The 26411-nt window shown below is 40.2% G+C and overlaps 1 protein-coding gene and 1 long non-coding RNA gene across 12 annotated transcripts; one reads left to right on the plus strand and one right to left on the minus strand.

Moving 5' to 3' along the window:
- Window positions 1–2642: 2642 nt before the first annotated feature.
- On the minus strand, window positions 2643–7686 carry LOC309540702. 2 transcript variants are annotated; one of them, XR_014223398.1, is made up of 2 exons: window positions 7554–7686; window positions 2643–2769 (listed from the first exon to the last, which is right to left on the minus strand). It is a non-coding gene; the product is annotated as an uncharacterized lncRNA (long non-coding RNA). The 2 variants fall into 2 exon arrangements; XR_014223399.1 differs by lacking the exon at window positions 7554–7686 and adding an exon at window positions 4214–4352.
- Window positions 5109–22695, plus strand: RBM46 (RNA binding motif protein 46). Of its 10 annotated transcripts, XM_082237679.1 has the most exons (6): window positions 5109–5689; window positions 10472–10643; window positions 11151–11618; window positions 12240–13022; window positions 18029–18088; window positions 22004–22243. In XM_082237679.1, the coding sequence occupies exons 1-5, from the start codon at window positions 5648–5650 to the stop codon at window positions 18082–18084; spliced, it is 1521 nt and encodes a 506-aa protein (XP_082093805.1). In that variant the 5' UTR covers window positions 5109–5647; the 3' UTR covers window positions 18085–18088; window positions 22004–22243. The 10 variants fall into 10 exon arrangements, with proteins under 10 accessions (XP_082093805.1, XP_082093804.1, XP_082093807.1 ...); XM_082237678.1 differs by lacking the exon at window positions 18029–18088 and having other exon boundaries at window positions 5117–5689; window positions 22004–22695; XM_082237681.1 differs by lacking the exon at window positions 18029–18088 and having other exon boundaries at window positions 5118–5665; window positions 22004–22695.
- Window positions 22696–26411: the final 3716 nt, after the last annotated feature.

Genomic DNA, 26411 nt, shown 5'->3' on the forward strand with positions numbered 1-26411 from the left:
AAGCCTCAGAATTCAATATCTGGTATTTAAAACAGAAGTGCTTCTTAACATAGTCATGTTCTTTCTCACCAGTACCAAAACCCACATCTTGACATCACAACCATGCATCCCTTTATTGATGCATGGTTGATACCTATGCTTTCTGCAATGAAAGTCCTCCCTTGTGTTCAGTCTATGACGTATTAAGAGTTTTTTAAATCTCTGATAAAACAATGGGATAACTTCCTCCCCCTTTAAAACTCAACTGGCTTGCGCATATATATATATATATATATATATATATATATATATATATATATGTATATCTGTTTTACACAGTTCCTATAATCTTCTCGGCAGGGGCTTGTTATTGCTCAAATAACTATAAATCACCCGGTTTGCAGATGTTGAAGGAACCGGAATAGCAGGTGGCCAACAATGCCTTTATAAAAGAGAGAAGATACATTGAAAAAATGGGTTCTGCTTATCTTCTCCCCACCTGTCTTAGACCTAACTTACTAACTGTGGTTAGTTGCTTGTGTAAATAGACACTCAATGTTGGAGCCAATTATGACTATACCAGGGAAAGCCATCAAAATTAAATGTTTCCTGGGCGTTGTTGAAATGGACTCAGACCACATGGGTGCATATTCATACCGGCTGCTAATGGCTCACAGAGTTACCCATTGTTTTCTGGTGGTGATGTCACTGCACTGTACCTTACATTTAGGTTACTTCTACCTGGGCACCTGTTCCCAAGTAGGTAATATACAGTTTGCCAGGCCAATTCAAACTGCCCCAAAATAGCTGCAATATAGTCTGGACTCGTTTTGGACTATCAACTCCCACGATCCCTGGCCACCATGCTGGCTGGGGCTGAAGAGTGTTGTAAAACAAAACATTTGGATGACACCACATTGACTATCTTTGCAGCAAGCTGCCTGAGCGTAAGATGAAGACAGTTTTAAAAAGTGAGATAGCTTAATGGTGGGGGCTTGTAAATGGAAAACTAGTTGAAGAAGTCTAGGGCTGTGATTCATAGCTCCAATAGAACTATCTGGAGTAGAGCACCCAGCCAATGCATAATGACTGGTGTGATCCCAACTCTACTGCTAGCACACATGAACCCAAACAATGTGAATGTGGGGCCCTTCCAACCATGCCATTTCCTCTTTTTGAGATGCAAATTTGAAAAACTTCCTGCTGTGGTCAGTTTCATTTGCATGGGAGCCTTTTTTTCTTCTGCAAAGGGGGTTGGTAGGAGGGAATAAAACACTGACTCTGCATCCCTGATACCCACAAGCCATACAGCAACTCTGCTGATCTCTGGGAGTCCAGATCTTAGAGTGAGGAGCGGTTGGGGGCATAGTCTAAACAGGCAACTGCTGCAGTAAAACACCATGGCAATTGGTACTTCTTGCACGCGATCTTCTCTTTCTCTTTAGCATTACAACACCAAACCAGCTGGGGGAGAAGCTGCAACTTTGGATGAGCTGAAAGTCATAGCAATGGGAGGCACAGACATGTTCTCACAAGGAGACAAAGCTTGACCCTCTCCCAGTGAAACAAAACCTTCGATTCAGAAGGGTTTGTGAAATGAACAGAAGTTGCTGGCAGGAGCAGGGGGCAAGTGCAATGAGGACAGAAGCAGGGAGAAAGAAGGCAGTCCTCAGAATAAAGAGGAGCTTGGCCCTCCCTTCTCTTCCAGATTGTATAGTCCTGTCATCTTCTAGATAAGATAAATGGCCTCCATCAATCATCCTCTGCAGCCCTCACAGAAGCTGGCGATTTGCTTGACTCCTGAAACATATTAGCCTCCAACTGGGGGGTATTGCTGATCTTACAAGGTGCTCTTTTCTGAAAGCAGCCCCTAGGGTTTGATCATTTGCATAATGGTTTATTGTCTCCACAAAACTCAGCCATGCTTCCTACATTTTCCCAGATGATGGAATTGAGACCAGTTATTTGGGACAAGCAGGTAATTGTCAACCAAATGGAAATCAAAATGAATTTGTCAAGGAAACAAGGATAGTGCCACCAACCTTATAATTTACTCTCCCCCCCCAGCATGTGGTAGAATCAATGCATGCCACTTCATACTCTCAATGAAAAGAAAGAGCTGGAGGAAACAAACATCCATTATTTGCAGACTTATTTTAAATCGGAAAGCACTCAGGCTAAGACATTTTGCTGCCCAAGGCAAGAACAAGATGGTGTCCCTTCCCATTTCATATACAGAAAGCAGCTGAAATGGCAGTTGAATCTTGCTTTAACACTGGTACAGTATCCTTCACTGCATCTGAAGGCAGCAGGCTAGCTTAGGGTATATCTGACAGGTCATATGACACTCCCTGCCCTCCTGCCTCACTCTACCTAATGGTAGGGCTGGTCCTGGTTATATCCACCCTAGAACAATTACGGTACTTATCCATATATACTTTCTACGAATCTGAGTTTTGTATTGGTGTTTTAATGGGGAAGCCCATGACTCTTCAGAAGGCTTCTGAATATTAACTGTCGGTACAACCAAAAAAACTAACTGTTGCTCAATCCTGGCTCAAATTCCAGTGCAACATAACCCACTGATATCTTTCTTCTATGGCACAGCTTTTCAGTACAGTAGTTGGTCATGAGCAAAAATGGTGGACAGCATTAATGCCAGGTTCCTTTTAAAATTTATTTATTGTGTGTGAGACTAATTAGATCATATCTGCTTCTCTTTGGTGATGAATCACAGTTCACCTGGGCTGCACTGCCTGTGTCTTGGTCAGCATTCTGTGAGTTGTTCATCTACAATGGAACAACAGGAACAACTGGTACAATTCTGTAGTGATGTTCTCTGTCCCACTTGTTCAGTAGCAGAAGTTTCAAAGCTGCAAAGTACTGTTTGTACCACAGCAGCTGAAGCCAAGTCTGAGGTTTTGCACAGACAAGATTAATGGGGAAGGGGAAATAATTTATCTTGCTTTTTTCTGTGCATGAGAATCAAGATTCCAGTTCTTTTAATCATTTGCATTGACTTAAGGGATGTTTGCTGGAATGCAAGGATGGGGGACCCATGACTCTTCAGATGCTGTTGTATGACATTCCCTTATCATTGGCCGTGCTGGTTGAGGCTTATGGGAACAGAGATCCAACAACATCTGGAGATCCTTAGCTCCCCATCCCTGCTGTAATGAGAAACCCTGCCCAAAATTGTAATATCTAAGGCAAGTGATTATTGTTGGTGCTGACCTTTAAAGCCCTAAACGGCCTCGGTCCAGTATACCTGAAGGAGCGTCTCCACCCCCATCATTCTGCCTGGACGCTGAGGTCCAGCGCCGAGGGCCTTCTGGCGGTTCCCTCATTGTGAGAAGCAAAGCTACAGGGAACCAGGCAGAGGGCCTTCTCGGTAGAGGCGCTTTTAATCATTTGCATTGACTTAAGGGATGTTTGCTGGAATGCAAGGATGGGGGACCCATGACTCTTCAGATGCTGTTGTATGACATTCCCTTATCATTGGCCGTGCTGGTTGAGGCTTATGGGAACAGAGATCCAACAACATCTGGAGATCCTTAGGCTCCCCATCCCTGCTGTAATGAGAAACCCTGCCCAAAATTGTAATATCTAAGGCAAGTGATTATTGTTGGTGCTGACCTTTAAAGCCCTAAACGGCCTCGGTCCAGTATACCTGAAGGAGCGTCTCCACCCCCATCATTCTGCCTGGACGCTGAGGTCCAGCGCCGAGGGCCTTCTGGCGGTTCCCTCATTGTGAGAAGCAAAGCTACAGGGAACCAGGCAGAGGGCCTTCTCGGTAGAGGCGCCCGCCCTGTGGAACGCCCTTCCAGCAGATATCAAAGCGATAAACAACTACCTGACATTCAGAAGACATCTTAAGGCAGCCCTGTTCAGGGAAGTTTTTAACGTGTGATATTTTATTGTATTTTTGGTTTCTATGCAAGCCGCCCAGAGTGGCTGGGGAGGCCCAGCCAGATGGGCGGGGTATAAATAATAAATTGTTGTTGTTGTTGTTGTTGTTGTTATTATTATTATTATTATTCAAAGAACTGAGGCTACCCATGCCACACTTCAGCCCTTGCTTAGTGGCATCCTACTGTTGAACTGAACACTGATACAGCATTATTATTCCTTGGTATTAAGGCTAACAAAATATAAAGTCAATCTTCTTAAACTGTCTGAAGTTTCAGTCTGATAGCTGACAATGATCTGCCATTATTAAGGTAAAATGATCTACCTGTGTCAAGTGACAGGTGCACATGGGAGATGTATTCATTGAAGTGAAGCTTGAAAGCACGACACAAAAGCACATATGATTCTGTCAGCCTCGTGTTCTTCTGCACTTTCTGCTGTGAACCTTATCCTCATTTTGCAGTTTATAACACCACCACCACCACCAACTTATTACAGCAAAAGTCTGTACAAATGCTGAACTCCCTTAAGTAGATGAGGCTGCAAATTAGGGTGGCACTTCTACTGTATGTAGTAAGAGTGCTTGAGCTAATCAATGAAATATTCCAATGATCTAATTAAAAAACATCCCATAAGAAAAGCAAATTCCAGTTGTATACATCCGTGCAAGATCCAGAATATTTTTTACAAAAACATGTCGAAGTAATAAAAATAAAAATCTAAACTAAAATGCAAGATATGGATTTAGACAGAAATAATTAGGTTAACTGTATTTTTAAGAACCCCCCCAAGAGAATTTTCAGAAATTGGGACTCAGCAATTTACTAGAACATAAACGTAGGACTTAGAGATGGATCACATGCCACTGTGAAAACAATGTGGGCAGAAAGTTAAACTGTAATTACAGTGTATGAAAACGGTATTTAAAATTCTGCAAATAACATTTAAGATATTGAGTTTTTAATATCGCTGTATTTATTATATATAATGTGTGTGTAAATGTTGTTTTAAAAAGAGAGAATGTAAAGTACCCGATAAAGCTAAGTGGAAGCAACAAAAAACACACAATCACAACTTAGTTTTTCTGGATTAATACTTATTACTGATTGCACTGTACTGGTGGCAGTGAAGCCCTGCTGCCTACAGTAGTACCCTTTTAACCTTGAAAGAAACAGAAAAGAGTTTGAAACAAGGTGCTGAATGCAAGTGAGATTCGATGATGGGCGAGAGAGAAACAGTGGAACACTCAAGCTGAAGTTGGGGCGCTTATCTGGAAAAGCAGAGATAGGTGGTGTGTGTGTGCTATCAAAAGTGGTAGATTGCAAGGGCAGGCTAGCCTAGCAGAGCCAGACATACCCTTAGGCAAAATGCCATGACCACCTCAGGTGGTAGCAGTCAGCTGTTGCTCCTGAGTTACTGGCCATTGCCCTCTGTTGGAAGACAGAGCTGTTTATGCCACACAACCTGACCTGGGACCCTAACTTAGACTGCTGCCCCAAGTGCGGTAGAGGGTGCTATTCCATTCCCTTCCTCCTCAGGCTCAAAAATATCCTGGGCAGGTCCTGAGGTCAGATCATTCTCACAGAAAGGAGACACAGCGAGAGAGAAGAGGTGCAATTGTGTGGTGTGTAAAGAGACAATGACCCAACTGCCATGGCAACGAGATCATAGTCCTGCTTTGCAATATCTAGCAAGACAGGAAGGAGCAGCCTGGTGATCACAATGGCGTCTCACAATACTGTGAGACTTAGAACTTCTCATGGGAATTCAGAAAGAGGTGGGCACTGGTAGAAGACAGGGGGTAGGCGGAACAAATAATTATAGTTTTGTCCCCATTCTCCTCCCTGCCGAGTTGTACATGGTCAACACTGAGAGCTAAAGATGAAGTGGATAGGTTGTGCTAACCCCTGAAGTGTTTGTAAACAAGATGTCAGGCAGGTGGGGACTGTCTGAGAGCAGGATGAAGTAGATGGTGCAAAGCCCCATTCATTTTTATAGACAAGCCTCCACTGGGCAGCATGCATAAGGCTGTCTTTAGAACTGTATGTAAGGACCAGATGGCAACAAGCCAAGAAAGGCAGACACTGCAGGCTGCAAGCCCAGGGAAGAAGAGAAGGAAAACAAAGGTGATGATTGCCAGCACCTTTCTGCTGAAGCTCAGAAAATGGCCACACTCCTTCTACAGTCTGTGCAGAATAGGGGAGAGGGCAAGGTCAGCTGGTGTAAAGTGTGTGGGACACTCAGTGGACAGCAGAGAAGGGGGAAGAAAGAGACAACTGACAGAAACCCATAAGGCAGGGGTGGGTGGGGGGATCCTTTTTCATCCTGAGGAACGCATACCCTTTTGGGAGCCTCATGGTAATATCAGGCCAGAGGCAAAAGTGGGCAGAGCAATGAATATACATTTCACTTTGGTACAGCAGGCTAGTTTCTTCACAAAAAAGGCATTATCCAACATCACATTCCAGCCAGGCAAAAATGCTCAAGGAAGGGGGTGAGGTAAGACTGGTGAGGGCTTTGGCTTGGGGATAGAGTGTGTGGCCAGGGAAGAGTCCCAAAAGAGACCTGGAGGACTGCATTTGGCCCACAGGCCTGAAGTTCCACATCCCTGATGCATGAGGTAAGGCCAGAGACACAGCCAAAGGTAAGGCACTGAGGATTTTGAGCAGGGAACTCTTGTCTCACTTGGTAGCTTCCGTGCAGAGAAAACTGCTAATCTCTGCTGCTGCACCACCACCACACAGGGCTAGATAAGGTACTGCAACTTTCAACACCAGCAAAACTTAGTGCTGTGAGCAGCTTTTGATAGCTTTCTTTGGGCTTGGCTGCTCAAACTAATTTCCTGCTCAGAACAGGCTGAGCTGTTATGGAGTACCTGAGAGCTGTGCTGAACAGCTGGCCTGTCTCTTGGCTAACAACCATTCCATCCCAGCTCTGGTGATGTGAGTGTCCCACTGCCTCTGGAAAGAAGCTGTGGGGATGGCTTTTTGCACCATATTTTACCAGCCAAAATGTTGGCTGCAGGCCTGCAACTGAGATTCATTTCAGTAGAATCACACTTAGGCATCATTAACTTCCCCGGGGCTGGAGCTATTAACATTTATTGCAACTGTTTGATTGTTACCTGCAAGGAAAATATATTCTTTAATATCTTTTCAGCTGTAACGTGGGGAATAATGCTAAGCTGTAAAATGCCTGTTTTTGAATTACTTCGTGGTTCATAGGAATGCCTGGAGGCCAAACGGTAGCTTGATGCCACCTTGACTGCAGTTCACAGTTAGTGAGGAGAGAGTTTAACCACCAGCCAAATCTGGGTTTGGCCAAGTGGTGTGGGAGCAAAAAAGTGGCAATGTAAGCCAGAGTGAGGGAACATTTGGCCTTTGAGACTACATTTCCCATCATCCCTGGCCATTGGTCATACTGGCTGATGGGAGTCAGAGTCCTATATGTATGTACCTTTCCTTGCTTATTTATTTGTTTTGTATCACAAAAAACCCAAATTGCATACAGAGCACCAAAGGTTCCCTATTCCTCTATCAGCCACAGTTGGGCTTACCGTGTTGTGGGAACCAGGCCAGTGTGCGTGTAGCTATGTTGCATCTTTCCCGTTTCCTTTCAACCCTGCTCACACTTACTTGGGAGTAAGCCCCCCCCATGGAACCTACTTGCGAGTAAACGTGCCTTAGTCAGCCTATGAGCTGGCAGCTCCCTTCCCATTGGCTGCTTCTGGACATCGACGAGAATTATTAGACGGGGGAGGCGCGTCCGTTGGGATTTACAACCGTCTCCCCTCCTGCGGGAAACCGCGCGCGACGCACCTGTTTAAAGAAAGCGACCCCTCCCACCTGTCCTCGTGCCGCTCCGCCGGGGTTCAAGGGCTCCCATTGGCAGGCGGCCGCCGTCAATCTTTGTGAGGCGTCACGCGAAAAAACGCAGCCGGCGCAAACTCAGACGGCCGAGTGCGGCAGATGCGCGTGTGCCACACGGGTGAGAAGGCGTGGCGCGGCTTCGTGTTCTCCCCCCTCTGTACAAGAGAAGGAAGCCTTATATCCCCCCACCCACCTCCGTCCTAGGCGGTAGGAACCTGCCTGGGCGACAAGGTTGGCAGGTGGTAATGTGAGGGGGTTCAAGTGATTCCTGCCCTGCCGCCGTCGGCGCTGAGCTCCTTTCCCTTTTGCCTCCTCACTCCCTGTCTCGGTTTCTCCAGGGAAGGGCAAGCGGTCGTTCCGTGAGGGCTTGGGAAAAGGGCCCACAGAAGGGCGGGAAGGGCGAGGGCCAGGGGAGACGTTCACACGAGCTGGGCGAAGCGACGGGCTCAATTCGAACAGTTTCGAAAGCAGGCCGTAGAAACGGCCTTTCTCCATTTTCTCGCCTTTCCGGAAACAGAACCGAGGGAGCCCCGGGGTTTAAAGCAAACCACCCCTAGAAAGAGCCGAGGAGAAAATGGAAAGGCGGCGTAGAAACGGGAACGGCAGGCGAGCCGGCCTTGCCGTCCTCTCACCCGCGGATGCGGCCTGTAGGCCCTGCGTCTGATCCTTTGCACCCCTGTTCTTGGTTAAGATTGGTCCCCCTGCCCATAAGGTATTGGGAAGCGGGGTAGGGGGAGCCGGCCGGTAGGCCGAAAGCCTGAGGTCCAAACTTCCCGGAAGTTTTGCCGCTCCACGTTGGCAGACTTAGACTTGCGCAGCCCAGAAGTCTCGATTTGGCCATATCGGCGGCACGTGGGCCGCTTTAGGATCTTGCCCCAGAAATGGCTGGTTTTTGAGTTTCTGTTGGGGTTGATGCCAGCATTAGCTCCTGTTCGCGGGAGCATCAGGGACCTGGGTAGCGGTGGAGGCTCTCCGAGAAACCACCACACCCAAATCTTGAAAATACTGTGTTCAAAAGAGGAGGCTTTGGGCGCCCTCCTAGTAAAAGAAAACAAACGCCGTCTCTATAGAAAAGTCAAAAGGTGGTCTTGAGTTTCATATTAGAAGCCATGGGGTTAGCGCTCCTCCCCTATCAAGTAAAAAAATAAATAAAAGTAACTGAGGACCTGACACCCCCCCCCCATGCCCACGTTAGAAGCACTACTAAAATTGTGAATGTGTGCACCAGGAGTCTAGAAATCTTTGATAGGACGTTCTTTGTTAAAATCCGGCAAATTGGGGGGGGGGGTAGAAAAATTTCTAGTGCAGCATATTTCTCGTGGAAATGCTCCATTTTCTGTGCTTGGCACAAGGGGCTCACCAGTATCTCTAGGAAGGCTATGAGGTTTGGATCTCTGATAGCACCAATAAAATACACTGTTTCATAAAATGAATTGTTCAGTGCCATAATTACGGTATTCCTTCAAACAGAGTAAGGAAAGTGCATGCTGCTGAGTTGTCATGTTTTACAATATTTACGGGTATTTCAACAAAAACAATTTTCAAGTAAACATTTGAATCAGTTTGAATATATTTTTTTTAAATTGCAATGTGCATTTCCCCCCTTCCTAATAAGAGACATTAATTGACTTGCTTTGGGGGGAAAGGTTTTTATATAGCATGCAGAATTGAGCGATATTATGTATAATAAATGTAAGTCAAACATGCTAAATTGGATCCTTGTTGAAAACCTGCATATTAAATCTCTGTTTTAATATGGAACAGACTTTCTTGGGAGGTGGTGGACTCTCCTTCATTAGAGGTTTTTGGCACAGGTCAGATGGCCATCTGTCATGGATGCTTTAGTAGAGATTCCTACATTGTAGGGGGTTGGACTAGGTGACCTTCGGGGTACCTTCTAACTCTACAATTTCAGAGAATCTATACTCAGCAATATGTATGCACTGGGAATCCTGGCTTATAACAACAACAACAAAAAGGTTAGTTGCAAACAAGCCAACTTCAAAGCTGGTTAGTTTGAGCAGAGATCTTTTGAAATAAAAAGTAAGCTCAGCAAGTACTCCTTGCCACATGAGAAGGGAAGGGGACTACTTAACCCAACACTTTGTCTTACCAGAAAATATGGTTATTTCCATTAACAACAGAAATTGATTGCTAATCAAATAGTTATTAGCACCTGTAAATGGTTAACTGTGTTTCAGTTCTGTTTTGTTATTTTAGCTTCTTCCCATTACAGATAATAGCTTCTAGATGAAAGAGGGAGGATCATGTTTGAAATAAACAAGAATTACTGAGTCCATTTAGCAGTTTATAAAAGCATTTTCAGAAGCTTGCAGTTTATTGCACATGCACATTTATTTAAAGTAATTCTGCTTATGCACTAATAAAGCTAAAATACTGTAAACACTTTAAACATTTTGTTTCACTTTGCTAGTTTATATTATATTCATACAGTGTTTTGGGGTTCAGGAATAGACTGCATAATAAAACCATACAGCATGTATTAAAATCTACATTAAAAATTGATATGTAACTTAAAACATGATCCTGGAAATTAGCAAGCATATATAGATATATCATGAATTTTCTTTGAAATATATCAGGCTACTTAAACATGTAACTGCTTTTCAATAAAGGTTTTTCAATAATAAGATCTTAACATGAAATAAGAAATTGTGCTTTCTGTTTAAGCAACACTATGAACATTCTATCAGTTTGCAGAAGACGTTACAGCAATGAATGAAGAACACACAGATGTAACGAATGGGTGCAGTAAAGTCAGAACTGGTACTCAGAATGAGGCTGCCTTATTGGCTCTTATGGAAAAGACTGGCTACAACATGGTTCAAGAAAATGGACAACGAAAATTTGGTGGACCTCCACCGGGTAAGAAAGCAAACCTGTGTATTTTGAGAATGTTAAGCTTTGGAGTGGGAGTGAGGGAACAGATTTTGAATTAATACGTGTAATGTAGGTCAATTTAACATTGACTGAGAACTCTGTAGTTAGTTTTTCCAAATAGCGCAGATCCTTTTTGTGCTTAATGTTACAGGAAACTACACTTTCTATAATTTGACCTATCCCAGCTTAAGATAAAGTAACTGGATTCAAGTTGGTTTATTCCTGCTTGTTAGACTAGGCTATAATTCTGACCATATTTTGCAGTAAATTCAGTTGAAATCACTAACTAGCAGGATGGGGTAGGGGAATAGAGCTATTAAACTATTTTCAAACTCCATTAATAAAACAGATATTTTACCCCATCTAATTATCATACAGGAAACAACAAATTAGAAATTTCCTAATGTGTTAAGATGTGTATGTTAAATTTCTTATTGGCACTGTATCTTGTCTCATAGCATTTGTAATAATGTGCTGAACAATTTTTTTAAGGTTGGGAAGGTCCACCACCACCTCGAGGCTGTGAAGTTTTTGTAGGGAAAATTCCCCGTGATATGTATGAAGATGAACTAGTTCCTGTTTTTGAAAGAGCTGGGAAGATCTATGAATTTAGACTGATGATGGAATTTAGTGGTGAGAATCGTGGATATGCATTTGTAATGTATACAACCAAAGAAGAAGCTCAGCTTGCCATTAGGATCCTTAATAATTATGAGATCCGTCCTGGAAAATTTATTGGTGTTTGTGTAAGTTTGGATAACTGCAGACTATTTATTGGAGCTATCCCAAAAGAAAAGAAGAAAGAGGAGATCTTAGATGAAATGAAAAAAGTTACAGAAGGTGTAGTAGATGTTATTGTTTATCCAAGTGCAACTGACAAGACAAAGAATCGTGGTTTTGCATTCGTAGAATATGAATCCCACAGAGCTGCAGCTATGGCACGAAGAAAATTGATTCCTGGTAAATCTTTGTTTTTCATATAAAGTGTAAACACATTCTTTTCAAGCACTTCATTCCTAGAAATGGACTTCACTAAGAGCTAACCTTGATGAGATAGTGGCAGGTTCTTGTTCCCTAGCCATGTAGAAAGCAGGGAGTGGTGAATCTGATTAAGAACAAAATGGGCAGCACATAGGTGAGGAATGCTAAATTATCCCTTGGCTACAGTTTACCTTGAAGTCTGTGTTCAAGTCCTTTTCTCCCACACACTTGTTCTTAAAATTGAACCACCATTTCATACCTGATAGAGTCAATTTGGGTTTTTATTATACTGATTTGCCATCACAGCTAGTTCAGCCCTAACATACTGAAGTGAGAAATGAAGAAATGACAATGAGCCTTCTTACATAAAGCAAATTTGTGTTTTTCCTGTGTAGCTGAGAGTTGATTTTTGGCTCTCTTCTGATTTGGTTCCCTGCAAATCAACCACGATGCCCTATCCCACATTGCTTATGACAGCCATCAACCATTTGGAAAGGCTTTTGGGGGTTGTGGGGTGAAGGGAGAAGTAGATAAACATTCTTAGGTAACTATGGAAAATGTTAAAAATTGATGCATTTTCATTTCATTTTTCTTTCATAGGAACATTCCAGTTGTGGGGCCATACTATTCAGGTTGATTGGGCAGACCCAGAAAAAGAGGTTGATGAAGAAACCATGCAGAGAGTCAAAGTATTATATGTTAGAAACTTGATGATCTCGACTACGGAAGAAACAATTAAGGCTGAATTTAACAAATTTAAACCAGGAGCTGTTGAGCGTGTAAAGAAACTTCGAGATTATGCTTTTGTTCATTTTTTCAACCGAGATGATGCAGTTGCTGCTATGTCAGTAATGAATGGGAAATGCATTGATGGAGCTAGCATTGAGGTAACACTGGCCAAGCCAGTAAACAAAGAGAGTACCTGGAGACAACATCTGAATGGACAAATTAGTCCCAGTTCTGAAAACCTCCTTGTCTTTGCAAACAAAGAAGATGGTCACCAAAAATCTCTACCGAAGCCAGCCAGTCTTCCAATTCGACTTAATGGACAGCACAGTCCAAGTCCTCCTGAAATTGAAAGGTGTACCTACCCATTTTTTCCTGGAACAAAGCTTACTCCAATTAGCATGTACTCATTAAAATCTAGTCATTTTAGTTCTGCAGCAATGCAGTTAGATTATTACTGCAACAAAAATAACTGGGCTCCTCCAGAATATTACTTGTATTCAACTACAAGTCAAGATGGAAAGGTTCTACTAGTGTACAAGATTGTTATTCCTACTGTTGCAAATGGATCCCAAAGTTATTTTATGCCAGACAAACTCTGCACAACAGTAGAAGATGCAAAAGAATTAGCAGCACAGTTTGCACTGCTACACTTGGGTAAGTTCTTAAAACTTTTATTAGTGTTGTTGTGGTTCTTGGTGTTCATTATTTTAGCAGAATGAATAATTAATCTAAAGCAAATAAGACTTCATAGTAGCCCCTGGTGATTAGTAATCAAGCTCTATGGAAAAGCCTGCATTTTATACTCCAGAGATACTTTAGAATCTTTTACATACACCAAGGGATGTAGAGACTTTGTACTTTTTGCCTCAGAATGCACCTGTCAGATACTCAGTTTCATCTTTTTAACTGTCAAGCAGCAGCATGCTAGAGAACAAGAATACATTTAATCTTCTGTGTAAATCTGACTTTCTTTGTTGTTTTGGACCATGTTCATCTGGGATCTTTGCCTTTACGATTGAGGCTTCTTCTAGTTTTATTGAAAAGGCAGTGGCAGTTAATTTTCATTTCAATCATATACTTGCGTTGGGGGGGATTGCAGAAAAAAAATGATACAGTAAAGTTGTTTTGAGGATGGAGTTACGCAAATGCGTTAACTTTTCTCAGGGCTTTGGGAGGCATTTACTGTCCTTAGAGATGTGTTTGTCAAGCACCAGCATGTGGCCCTCAGAAGGCGATACAGCTCTTGCACTTGAAAAAGTTTCCCACCTCTGGTTTTTTAAGCTATGAGTGGTAAAATATTTCCCCAAACCTCTTCACCTTTTCTAAGCTCTTTTTCTAAGCAAATAGTCACTGTTTGCAAAAGCTACCCACTTCCTTTGTGAAAAGGACTAATTTATAGTTGATAAGGCCTTAGAGGTTGTAAAGTAAAGGGTTTGTGAAAACTCAACCAGGAAAAGATAAAGCATGATTGAGGTCACATCTGCAGGAGAAAGTGCTATGATTAATGTTACAAATCAGAAAACATGTCGGGTGGGTTATGAATTAAATTATTACTGCCCAGCACTGTGCGTATATGCAGTTGCACATGAGTTGATTGTATGTAAGTGGGAGGATGCCTGTACAGCATTTATAATCTGAGGGAAGTCTCAGGCTCAGGCAGCTGCCAGTTTGGATTTTTTTCAGTTGATTATACTTAGTTCTACCTTACTTGTTTCTTAAGTACCGTACTTATTACTGCTCTGAGTTACCTTTTCCCCAAAACCCATTCCTTTTGTATTATTCTTGGGCCCAGTCTTGCATAGCAGTAGCCTCCCAAGTGACTTGTCTGGTGTGACTTTTACATGACTGAAGTATTGTACTGTACAATATGGTCTGGCTGGTGAGGTTTCGTACTGCTCTCCCTGCCGACTTCTCATAACCAGCAGTTCTAAGAAAGTGAATATCCTAATTCTTAGTGCTCAGGCTACACATTCTGTTGGATATTTTCTACTCTTGTATTACAGGGGTTACTATAATATAATCTTCAGAATTCCTATCAGGATTATATGCCTAATCTCTATTGCATTGTCTACTTCCTGCCAACTCAAAGTTCAGGTTAACTTTTATCAATATAAAAGCTGGTATTTGAGAATTTTCAGCACAGTAGCTATAATAAACACTCCCATTACCTTTTCTCAATCTAAAATTGAAAACTTTGTAGATGATCTGTTTCTTGAAAACATCCTATTTGATATGCCCCATTGATAATATTTTGCTGCTATCCAAAATCCAGAATTGTACCTGAAGCCCTCAAGAGGAAATAGGTCAAATCAATATGGCTAACCTGATCCAAAACACCCACCCACCCCACTCACACACAAAAACAAAGATCACCACAGCCAATCACAAACAAACAACCGCACCCTAGGCCAACCCCAACCTCTCTCACCACCAAAGGAACACAAGTGAACAGCACAAGAAACGCTGACACCAAACCCTATATACAGTAAGCATAACAGAAACATCGCCACCCAACCCCCCTCCACCCATCTTCCCTCCCTCCACCCCCCTCTCTTTTCCCCCTGTAATGTCTCAACAAATGAAACGGATTTGTAAAAATGTTACATGGAAAAAATATGAGAGACATTACACTTACTACTGTAAAACAAGAAAATCTTTAATAAAAAAAAGAGGAAATAGGTAAAGTAAGACTAAAGGCATAGTGTTTGTATAGCACTGCCAAATATTCAAAGTGCTTCATGTGCATTATCTAGTTGTAATATCTACAACCTTGCAAGGCAAGTCATTATTTTCCTCCATTTTTGGAGATATGTGGGGACTGAGAGAGGGAGAGAGGGTCTTGGTTAAGGCTACCTAGTCAGCTCATGACTGAGGTTAGATTTGAACTAAATTGTACCTCTATTTTCATCACTACTCTCTATTACTTTTCATATTCACATATAAGTCATAGTTATATGTGAGACTTAAATGATCTTCAGTAAGGATGGGTCAATCAGTCAATTATGGGTTTCTCATTTTCAGTATTCCACATTTCCACATCAGTTTGCAATTAAAATAACAATCCACATGAAAATTCATCAGAATTTAGTGTGTATTTTTCATAATATACTCAGATTTGTATGCAGTGTTGCATAATATACACCAGGCACCCCCTGACTTGGCCCTCCAGCTGTTTTGGAACTACAGTTGGCCACTGGTCCTGTTTGCTATGGATGATAGTTGTAGTCCCAAAACAGCTGGAGGGCTGAGTTTGGGGATGCCTGATATACACATTTGGCAGAACAGTTTCCCCTAATAGTATGCATTGTACATTGTTTCCACTAATATATGCATTTTTATGCATACTTTACTCCAGTACATGCATTTATTTACACGTTACTTGGCTGGAAAACTGAATTGAAAAATTAGAAGAATTTTTGAGGTTGTTTTGGTTCTTGTATTGGTTTGGGAAGTGTGAATCAAATGCAAACTGTATTGAAATATGTGACTAAACTTGTGTCAGTTTACAGTAAACATTTCATTTTCCTTCCATTTTCCTATCTGTATTAACAATTTTCAAACATGGCAGTACAAGAGAGGCTTAAAAGTCCATTTATTTAGTTAGAAGGCTGTCCACTTTTCAGACCAATAGTGTCACAAAGTGCTTTACAATAACTAAAACACTTCAGTAACAATTAAAATACAACAATAAGACCAACATAGACTGAAATAGGCGAAAGCCAGCATTGGAAACATGTCCCAACTATTCTAGCTCAATTGTCAACCTCACCCTGTTTTAAAACAATATTTCTTTAGAGCTTGTTTAAAAGAGATAAGAAATGGGGCTTTCCTGACTTCTACTGGAGTTGAGTTCCATAAATGGGGGACCACATCAGAAAAGTCCTGGTTCTTTGTGTCTTATCAGCCAAATAGATTTTACAGGCAGAAATCTTAGGATTTGAGTTGACTGGAATAAGTACAGGAGATAACATAAAGTAATATGAACTCAAACTGTTCAGGGCTTTAAATGTTATCAACAATTTTGGCATGATTGACTTAATCTCTTGGTCCCAGGCAGAAGCGAGGCAGCCACACTTTGTACCAACTGTAGTTTCCAATATATCTTCAAAGGCTATTTGGAGTACATTGCAGTAGTCTAGTCTGGAAATCACTAATGCGTGAATGACTATGGCAGGGCCAAATTTCTGAAGATTGGGTGGTACGATAGCTACAAACTTATGTTGATAAAATGCACTCCTGTACTTTCTCTCACTCCTAGTCCTTTGAGGCCTAGTCAAGAGAATAGAAACAGATCTACAAAGTATGCCAACAGAAGGAAGGCCACAAACAAAAGAATACATTGAATCCTTCCTTCTCTTGTGACAATGACAGTGCCCTCCAGGAGGCAGAAATGTGTTTTACTGTTGCATTTGAGAGTTGTACTCAGGACTTGCATGTCCTAAGTTTACAGGAATTATAATGATGGGATACTGTATATAGTCTTACATATAAGTCTTCCTGTTACACAGTTTTAGAAATCATTTTGGGGAATAAAAATATGAACACTTTGTCTTAAACATTTTGTTCATCATTTTAAAGAAAATATTTCATCATCCAGATTTTTCCATTTTTTCAGAAAAAAAGCTTTGAGGGAAACATACTATGTTCCCTCCCTCCCCGGGGCCTTCACATTGCTGATTGTTTATTAGAGAAAGGAACCAGCCTGCCACTTCACACAACAGGATAACAACAACAAATCTAACATAGCTAGAGGTTGAGAGATTTTTCAAACAGTATAAAGTTGTACTTACCATTCAGCTTTTGCAGTTAAGTACTAATAACATTAGATTACTGAAAAATGTTCATGTTTGGAAACACAATTTAAAATGTTATTATCAGATGCTGAGAAGGGAGCTATCACAGAATTGTCAGTTATTGGTAGATATGGAAACCAACTTTAAATTATCTGTATTAAAATGTAAGAAGATCATGGGTTATACTGCCTCAATGGACATGTGAAAGTTTATAGGAGAGAGAAATAGTAAACATTTTTCCTGTGCCAATATACCTGAAAATAAATACAAAGTAACAGATAGGTTTCCTTGTATAAAAGGGATTTTTTGTTTGTTTGGCAGCTATGTCCTTTACTAAAACCAATGGGAGTCTGATCAAGTTCATAATCGGCAATTTAGATCTTGTTATTTTAGTATATGTTATGCAAATCTATACCCCGTGACTTCAACGTACTAAGGAAACCTCTAGATTGCTTTTAGTTAGAAATGAAGAGCTCAGTACTTCTGGAACTTATGCCTTGAGATCAGCACTGCAACAGCATACTGTTCTTGCGTTCTTAGCTGGCATATTTGTGAAGGTGTATTTTGTAATGCCAACACAACATAACAGTATTGTACTGCATAATGAATTTTGTGGCGGTTTTTGATGAAGGACTTGGTGCCCTTTTTCTTAAGGCGTGTGCTAGTACAGGAGGATTGGGGGTTGTTAATCATAACTTCAGTGTGCGGAAGATCAGTGCCCTAAAGTGAGTTGAGAACTAAAAAGTTACACATACATAACAAACTGAAAATGCATAGTCCAGTTAATTAAGTTCCAGAATTCCATACACTTTTGTTAGGGTTAACATCACCTTGAAGATTGTTACATTCTGTCTCCACTGCTTGCAGAAAGGGTACATAACATCCCCAGTCTGGACCTGTGTAGGAAAATTTGGAGAAAGTAAGCAGGTAAGTAACTTGATTGAAGGAAAAAAAAATGGGCCAAATTCACTCCTGGTTAAACGTTTGGAATTCCCCCCGGAATGAAATTGCCATTTGCAGAGAAATAACTTGTGCTTCGATTATTGCACTTCTATTTTGAATGTTGCATGTAACTTCAGTAATTAATCCCCAATAGTAAAAAGACACAAATTCTCCTCTATTGTAAAGAGTGATCAGGGTATATATTTAACTATTGGCAGAAATAATATGAAAATATGTAAATACAATATTATTTCTGGCACAAGAAATTTCTGTGTGACAAAAATCATACTTAAATGAGCCTTTCTCTGAGAATTATCACCTTAAATTGCATATAAACTAATTGATGTTTTAATACTATTTTTTCTGTTCCCCCACACCATCCACTGATATTAAAATGTCTTCTATCATTCATAAAGTTTTATTTATTGTGACTCCTTTTGCTTCTTTTTTGTCTCAGCCCCCAAATGCTGATTTTACTATCACACTAAATTCTTTCCCTTTTCATTTCACATTTTTATCTAGATTATGGCAGAAGCTTATGCATATTCATGTTTAGCACCTAGTATATTGTTAGCATGCCTATAAATAATGTTGATGACGTAGTGCCTAAGTTTTGGTTCATTGAGCTTTAAAATATATGTTGAAAAATAAATGGCAAGGTTTATGAAGTCCAAGGAATGAAGTTGGTCTGAACCTGTGTACTCTACCTTAACTGGAGGGCTGCAAATTAAATCATTTCTAATCCCCCCATGCCCCCCCCCCCAAATCCTGCCTAGTTCAGGAGAGTAGATATGCTAGTCTACTATAGCAAAACAAGCCATGATATTTATGTTACTTTAAAAGACTTAAAACAAAGTTATTGTCCATGCAGGTTTTAAGAATTATAGTATAGCATTTACATTTTCCTAATAATACAGCTATGTACTTGTTTTTATTTTGAACCAATATGTAACTCTGCCAAGTCATCTAGTACAGTGGTTCACAACCGTTTTGGTACAGCAACCCACAAGTTCACATTTCCGTGCTGTGGTGATCTATAGCTTCATTATCATGTGAATTTTGTATCTTAGGTCTTTGACAGCGATCAGCTTTGTGCATTTTAATGGCAAGTTTGCCTATTTTATAACCAACAACTTGAGGCACCCAAAGACAAATTTACTTAACACTCCTATTAATGTGCAGTTTGTTGAAATATTTATAGTATAGTACGGATTCCATTCGATTTCCAAGGTACGACTGTACTTACAAAGTGATTCTCAGTTTTGTTTATGGGAATGTCAGAAGACCCACCATCTGGATTGCAGGATATTGCTTCAAAAGCTACAAAAATTATTCTATAAACATATGGTTACATAAACAGTGTAGGGCCCCATCTGTACTATATGTTTAAAGCAGTATTGTATCACTTGGCTTCCCCCAAATAATCCAGGAAACTGTTTGTTATGGGTGTTGAGAATTGTTAGAAATCCCTGTTCCCCTATAGAGCTACAATTCCCCAAGTGGATTAACAACCCAGGGATCTCTGGGCATTGTAGTTCTGTGCAGGGGAATGGGTTTTCCTAACAACTCACAGCACTCTTAACAAACAAAAGTTCTTGGGGGGAACTGAACTTTGGGGGAAGCCATGAGTGTGAAAGGATGTGGGTTGCACTGTGGTCTAAATCACTGAGCCTCTTGGGCTTGCCGATCAGAAGGTTGGTGGTTTGAATCCCTGCGACGGGGTGAGTTCCCGTTGCTCTGTCCCAGCTCCTGCCAACCCAGCAGTTCGAAAGCACACCAAAAAAGTGCAAGTAGATAAATAGGTATCGCTCTGGTGGGAAGGTAAATAGCGTTTCCGTGTGCTGCTCTGGCTTCCAGAAGTGGCTTAGTCATGCTGGCTACATGACCCGTAAAAACTGTCTGCGGACAAACGCGGGCTCCCTCAGCCTGTAAAGTGAGATGAGCGCTGCAACCCCAGAGTCGTCTGTGACTGGACTGAACTGTCAGGGGTCCTTTACCTTTACCTTTTATGAGTGTGAAAGTGATGTACGTAATACTACTTTAAATATATAGTGTAGTTAAAATGAACTATAAATATTTTTTATTGTTCTATTCATGATAAAGTCCATTTTAGCAAGTACAGTAATAGTGGCAGTGTATGCGTACATTGTGGCCTGATCTGCCATCATCTGCCAGGGAGCAGTTTCCAAGCATTAAAATGTAAGACTTGAGCCTTTCTCTTTGTCAACATAGCATTTCAATATGCCAATGAAGCAAAAAGTTGTAAGAGGTGTTCATTATTTCAGTTAAGGATTAAAAGTAAAAAATTATTATTTGGGGTTTACTTATAAACTCCACTTGCACTGGCATTGCAAGTTGCAACCCATAGGCTGGGAAACACTGTTTTAGAATATAATCTGTTGGCTAAAACCAAGAGTAGCTTCATCCTGTTCCTTTTACGGTGTTGAGAAAATAATGTGGCTTATTTTGGCTTGTATTATCTTAGAAGGCATAACTGAATGGGAAAATTAAGAATTTTTGTTGGTCAGTCATAAAATAGAAATTTAATTTGTTACTAAACAGTATTGAATTTTAAGATGCACATGCTGGGAAATTATTTATAGATGTGTTTTTAGCTGTTTTCCTTTGAAAAGCTTGTTGCAGTTCTGCAAATTATTATTAATGTATTTGCGCAGCAGCAATAATACTTAAATTGTTAAGAGATGTAGGTGTATACCAAGATGCATGGTAGTTAAATATTGGCTAATTTATGTGATAAAAAGTACTGCCACTTTCTTTTTCTCTGAAACTGACATATTTCTAACTTGTAGATTGAGTCTTAAAGGCAAAGATTTAAAACTTGCTAAGGTTGGACTCTTGGAAACCCATTATTTAAAACACTTCAGTGTGGCAGCATGATAACTCTGTTTCTGCAAAATTAAAGATGCAACTGATATCTATAAATGAAATTTCTGTTAGGCAGGGGCTAATTAGACATTATAATCAACTATGTGAATAAAGCACTGAAGGCTTTCTTACTAGTAAAATACTCTTTTGAAAGGAGGCATCTCTGTTCCAAATCTGATTCCATGTGTGTTTAATCTTAAGAATGAGTTTCTGATCCTTCAGGAGGAAAGATGCTGATAATTGGGAGTGGAGAAGGGCAGAGGGAGGGCTAAATCTTTTCCACTCCATGTGCCCACCCAATCCCAACAAACAGCTTAAAGATTTTATTCTAAAAGGCTTGCAGGGTTTCTTTATATGCATTTGCATATAATGTTTAATTAGACCCTAGGTGCCCAGTATTCGTAGCTACTAGGAACAAAATTTCTGAGCCATCTCTTAGTGTAACAAGATTTGCAGTTCAGTACCATCCATTTTCATTGTGTTTGACCTTTTTGAGGCTTGAAATGTGTAGACAGTTGTTTAGCTGAAGGACAAAGCATGTAAGCTCCTGTCTCCATGTGACAGTCAATCAAATTTCTTTTGCCTCCACCGTGCCATGGGTTATGCGCTGGACAAGTTGTAATGCTGTACCAGGCTACTAGATGGCACCACAAAGTCTTCATTGGGGACATCCAGGGAGGTAGCCAGAGTTCCTCCTGATAGTTCATTTTGTACAAGCAAGACAAGCGCTCTCTCTGTATGGCCCTGTCATACTTTGTTTTAGAGAGCTTTGGCTCAAAGTAGCCCATGTGTATAGGTAGTCTTCAGTTCTGTTGGTGAGCATCAAGGTTTTGAGTGAGGAATGTGTAGGTTGCATGGAAATCTTCGGTAAAAGGCGAACGATACCTGTTTGCATAGTCTAGATTTGCAGAAAACTAAAACAGTGACCATTGTTTTATTTCTTAAGTTTTGTTGCTTAATTAAACCTCTGTTGTACATTCAAACTTAACTCAGATTATTATTGTTTTTTTACAGACTACAATTTCCGTCGAAGTTCAGTAAATAACATTTCTCCAGTTAGCGCTACTCTCTCTTCTGGAACAACCAGCATGTTACCATATGCATCCAGACCATATTCTTATCCAAGCTACCCTTTGTCACCAACAATTCCACTTGCTAATAGCAACCATGTTGGACAGCGTCTGTATATTTCCAATCAGGCCTCATTCTTTTGAAAAAGAAAAAAAAAAGAGAAAAAGCTGGATGAAAATGGAATATGTTTTATTTTATTTTAAATCTAGAGTGTAGTTTTAGTTTTAATCGGGTCCACGCAATTAGTTTTGGTGAGTTAACTTTATCCATTTTACAGATGGCTTATAAATTTACTGAATTTGTGTGAAGATAAAGTTTCAAACGTGTTTTTGTTTGGCAAGAGTGGGATTCTTTCAAACGTGACATAGTATTTCATGCCTTGTCTAATTGTAGATAAGGGAATCCAAGTAATATTTTTTTAAGTAATTACTTTGCTGAATGGTAGCATTAACATATTTTAAGTGCCTACAAATGTTGGTTATAATCTTGTTACCAAGGATCACACTTCTTTTCTTTTCTCTTGGAGATGGGAAACATTATTTAGTTAAAAAGCAAAGTATTATGTAAGAAGGAAATGATACATATGAGAGATTTATTTTTGTAGAAAAACAAAAACAAACTTAACTCCAAGTGAATGCCTCCAAATTTGACTTCACACAAATAACTTATATACTATTGTGGTCCTTGTAAATCACTTTGCATTTTAGTTGCATCATAAATATTTGTTTTATTAATGAAACAAATTATTTTGTGTTAATTTATCCAATGTTTACATTGTTAAGCATTATTTGTTAAAGGTACTGTTCTATTTGCATGTTGTCATGTTTTTAATGTTTATATCATGTGTTTAATTCCATACTTGAATGCAGACATTTTGACATTAAATTCTTGCTGTATAAAATACTAATGAGATTTGTCTTTAATACGTAAAGTAGTTGTCAGTAAATTTCAAATCAGCTTATTACAATGATTCTGCCCCCTGTGGTGTTGAACCAATAAGTTATCTGATTAAAATGCACATATTGCAAACCACCGTATGAAACTGCAAATAAGGTCCAGTTTATAAGTTATTAGAGTGGATTCTCTGTCGTCCATTCAGTTGCATGCTGTATCACTAACATATAGATACAGAAATGTGGATGGGATAAAGGGCATTCTTTCACCACCCATCTTGATTTCCAAATTTAGGCACTGGAAGGGTTAAGGCACCTCCTGTCTAACACTGCTCCTCTTCTCCCTATTATCCCCTGCTCTGAACCTGGTTTTCTTTAAAGAGCTTCTGCATATAAATATAAATAGCAACATATGTTGTGGAATATTAATAATAGTTGCTTCTCAATGAAGACAGCATACTTACTTTGAACTGTAGGTGGCAGCAATGTGCTGCATGAATGGCTTCTAGAGTTTATTTACATCCTGCCTTTGGAATTGAAAATATCAATGCATCTAGCAAAGGAAATAAAAAAAAAAGGGTCTAATGAGCTATGGAAGTCTAGTTTACTTTCTCTTGGTTAACTCTTAGTTAGATAACTAATTCCAAAGATCCATTAGTTATCAAACACTACTTTTAAACTTACAGTGTTGTGTTGAACAACTGAAACGTTTGCTGCTACGAAAGGAAGCAGTTAATCAAATTCTGAATGTGAAAAGAAATTGTCAGTTGCAGCATGAGGAAAGTTATATGGTTGCGTTTTAGCAGTCTTGCCTGCTCCCCGTTAATAATGGAGAGCATTAATTTGCCACAGTGCTATGTGTCTTCCAGACCTATCCCAAACTTTGAGGGAAAAGGCACCTAGGCAGATGTGCCACAAAGGTGAGAAAAGCTGCTGCAACCTGGTATATGCTTTAATATTAATTTGTATCCATTTTCAGATCAAGGGCATAATCGAGGCAGAGCCCTCCCCCTGCCTCATTCCTAATTGCAAATGACCTAAAGTTAAGAAATTTTAGTAAATTGGATTATTTTTTCCTACTAAAGTCAGTGGAACTTGATAATGATTTATCTTGGTTGGCCAATGCTCCATAGCTCCAGACTGGAAATTTTTTTTAGTCTGTAACTTGAATTTGATATTTGTGAAGATGCATATTGTTTAGAAGTAGAATTTCTTTCCCACTAGAAGCAATCTGGTTTGTTTGTCAGCACAATGTATATCGAATGTATTTCTTTTCTGGGAAAAACCAAATGCATTTTTCCCCCCATCTGAAGAGAATGCAAATAGTTTTCCGGTTTCAGGCTGGCATTGGCTACAAATCGAAAACAGATGTTTTACTGGTGAGATGGACAGGTCCTCTTTGTTACTGCTTACCCACCAGTTCAGTGCTACTTCGACTAATCCCCAGATTGATATAAGTAAATGTGGATTGCATTTTGATAGCACTAATTTGACCCTGCTGAACTTGGTACTCTGTACTAAGGAAACCCAGGAAACAGTACTTAAGTCTAATGCTAGAAAAGGATCTTATACCTGTATCAACACAGAAGACATGGAGTAAGCTTCCTTCACCTAATGACATGAAGGTTTTTATCCACTGATATGTGGAGAGCCATGGGATAGTGCTAAGATGAAAATTATACTGAAATCAAGAAAATAACCTGCAGTAAAGCCTTATAAATACAACTATAAAACTTACTGGAGCTTCTGGTTTGGAAAGAAACTTCATAATATTTCAGCAACATTACATTTGGAAAGAAAAAAAACCTTACAGTGTTTGAAAACACCAGGGTTGAGATTTAGTTTGATTTGTGTTAATTTAGCATTACTCATCACAGCCCACGTTGACAACTTCAGACTCCTTGTTTTGTAATGCAGTACCGAAAAAAATTGAGAAGTTTCATGTTGTTCATATCTGGAACTTTTCTATAGTGTTACCAAAATGAAACATTCAAATCCCATTGGATGATATCTAGCTGCAGCTGCCTGTCAATTTTCACAGTGGCACAGTGGGATTTCCTTTAGCCCCCTGCACACACACTCCAAATCTGTTCTTGAGCTTTTGAGAGCCTTCAAGTAGATTTCAGGAGGATGGGGGCAGAAAGGAAGGGGAAGGCCCTTTGTGCAAGTTGAAGTCCATTTGCACGAGGTTGGATATTTATGTATTTGTTTAGACAGTTTACATACTGCTTAATTACAATTGTCTCTTAAGCGGTTTACAAGGAACACATTGAGCATAAAAATGGGTTAAAACTGTAAGATCAGAATTCAGTCAAAATGCCTGCTGGAATAAAAAAGTATTCAGTAGGAAACCTGTTTGACTTCAGCTGGAAGGGAGTTCCATAAAAGGGCCTACAGTGGTAACCATTTCCTCATTGCAAACAGACTTTGCAGACTGTAGGTTCAGCTTCTGTTGCTGCTGTAGCTTTTCTGACATGATAAAGTCTTTTCATAAGATGATCCCCTCCACAAAATGCCTGAGATGTGGTTCAGCTTTCTTACAAGCTGGCTGACAGTGATTACACCTATCTGAAGAATATTCACATCATATATAAAGATGGATGAGTTCTGTCAACTGCCACTTCCAAATGACAACATTTGTCTTAATACTCTATGAGTTTCATAGTTGGCAAAGGCAGAAATTGTTATTTCACATTACCGATGGTAAACTTGTGTTCAGCTGTGGTTTAAAGCCTGACATGTCTGGGAAATTTGCAAAGGCATATTAGTCTGTTACAACAAAAAACAGTCATGGCATTTTAAAGATGATTGGCTGTAATGAAAGCTGCCATTGCCCTTGTACAACAGACTTCCACTTGTGCAATGGATCTTCTCCTCTCCCCTGCAGCCACTTGTCTCAAAATTTGTTCCAGAGGTTTGGGAGACCCTTTGTAGCAGATTTTGGAGATGGACAGAGAGAGGAAGGGGAACAGTGTTTGCACAGTGTTTGCAACACCCCAACAAATTTATTATGGCATAGACTTATGGATTATGGTCCACTTCATCAGATACATGAAGTGTTATCCTGAGTTGCAGATACATATACGTATAGTTACAGTGAGTTCAGAAGAAAAAGAAATGAAGCAAAGTTCTGATAGTAATTGTTATTACCCATGGTAGTTCACAAAAAGCCAGTTGTTGATAACACAGACATCCCCAATGACGTGGTCTCCAGATATATTGGACCACAGCTATCACCCCTAGCCAGCATGGTTGTGGAAGGCTGTGATAGTGATAAAGCTGTAGAAGAAAGAAACTGAAGTAATGACTAAGGCTACAATCCTACTCATGTTTACTCAGAAGTAAATTCCATTGAATTCAGCAGGGGCTTATGCCCAGAGAAGCGCTGTTAAGAATTGCAGCCTAAATTATATCCAGATACTGTAAATGAAACTGGGTGCCCAAACATCATTTAATGC

The sequence above is a fragment of the Podarcis vaucheri genome, assembly GCF_965113315.1.
Source record: "Podarcis vaucheri genome assembly, chromosome: 9".
Lineage (NCBI taxonomy): Eukaryota > Metazoa > Chordata > Lepidosauria > Squamata > Lacertidae > Podarcis > Podarcis vaucheri.

What these genes read in the sequence shown, in the direction of transcription:
- RBM46 (XM_082237678.1), top strand. Translation starts at nt 5,648, where the DNA reads ATGGGAATTCAGAAAGAGGTGGGCACTGGTAGAAGACAGGGG. An exon ending in ATTTGGTGGACCTCCACCGG is followed by an intron (nt 10,644 to 11,150) that starts GTAAGAAAGCAA and finishes AATTTTTTTAAG; the next exon opens with GTTGGGAAGGTCCACCACCA. An exon ending in GTTTGCACTGCTACACTTGG is followed by an intron (nt 13,023 to 22,003) that starts GTAAGTTCTTAA and finishes GTTTTTTTACAG; the next exon opens with ACTACAATTTCCGTCGAAGT.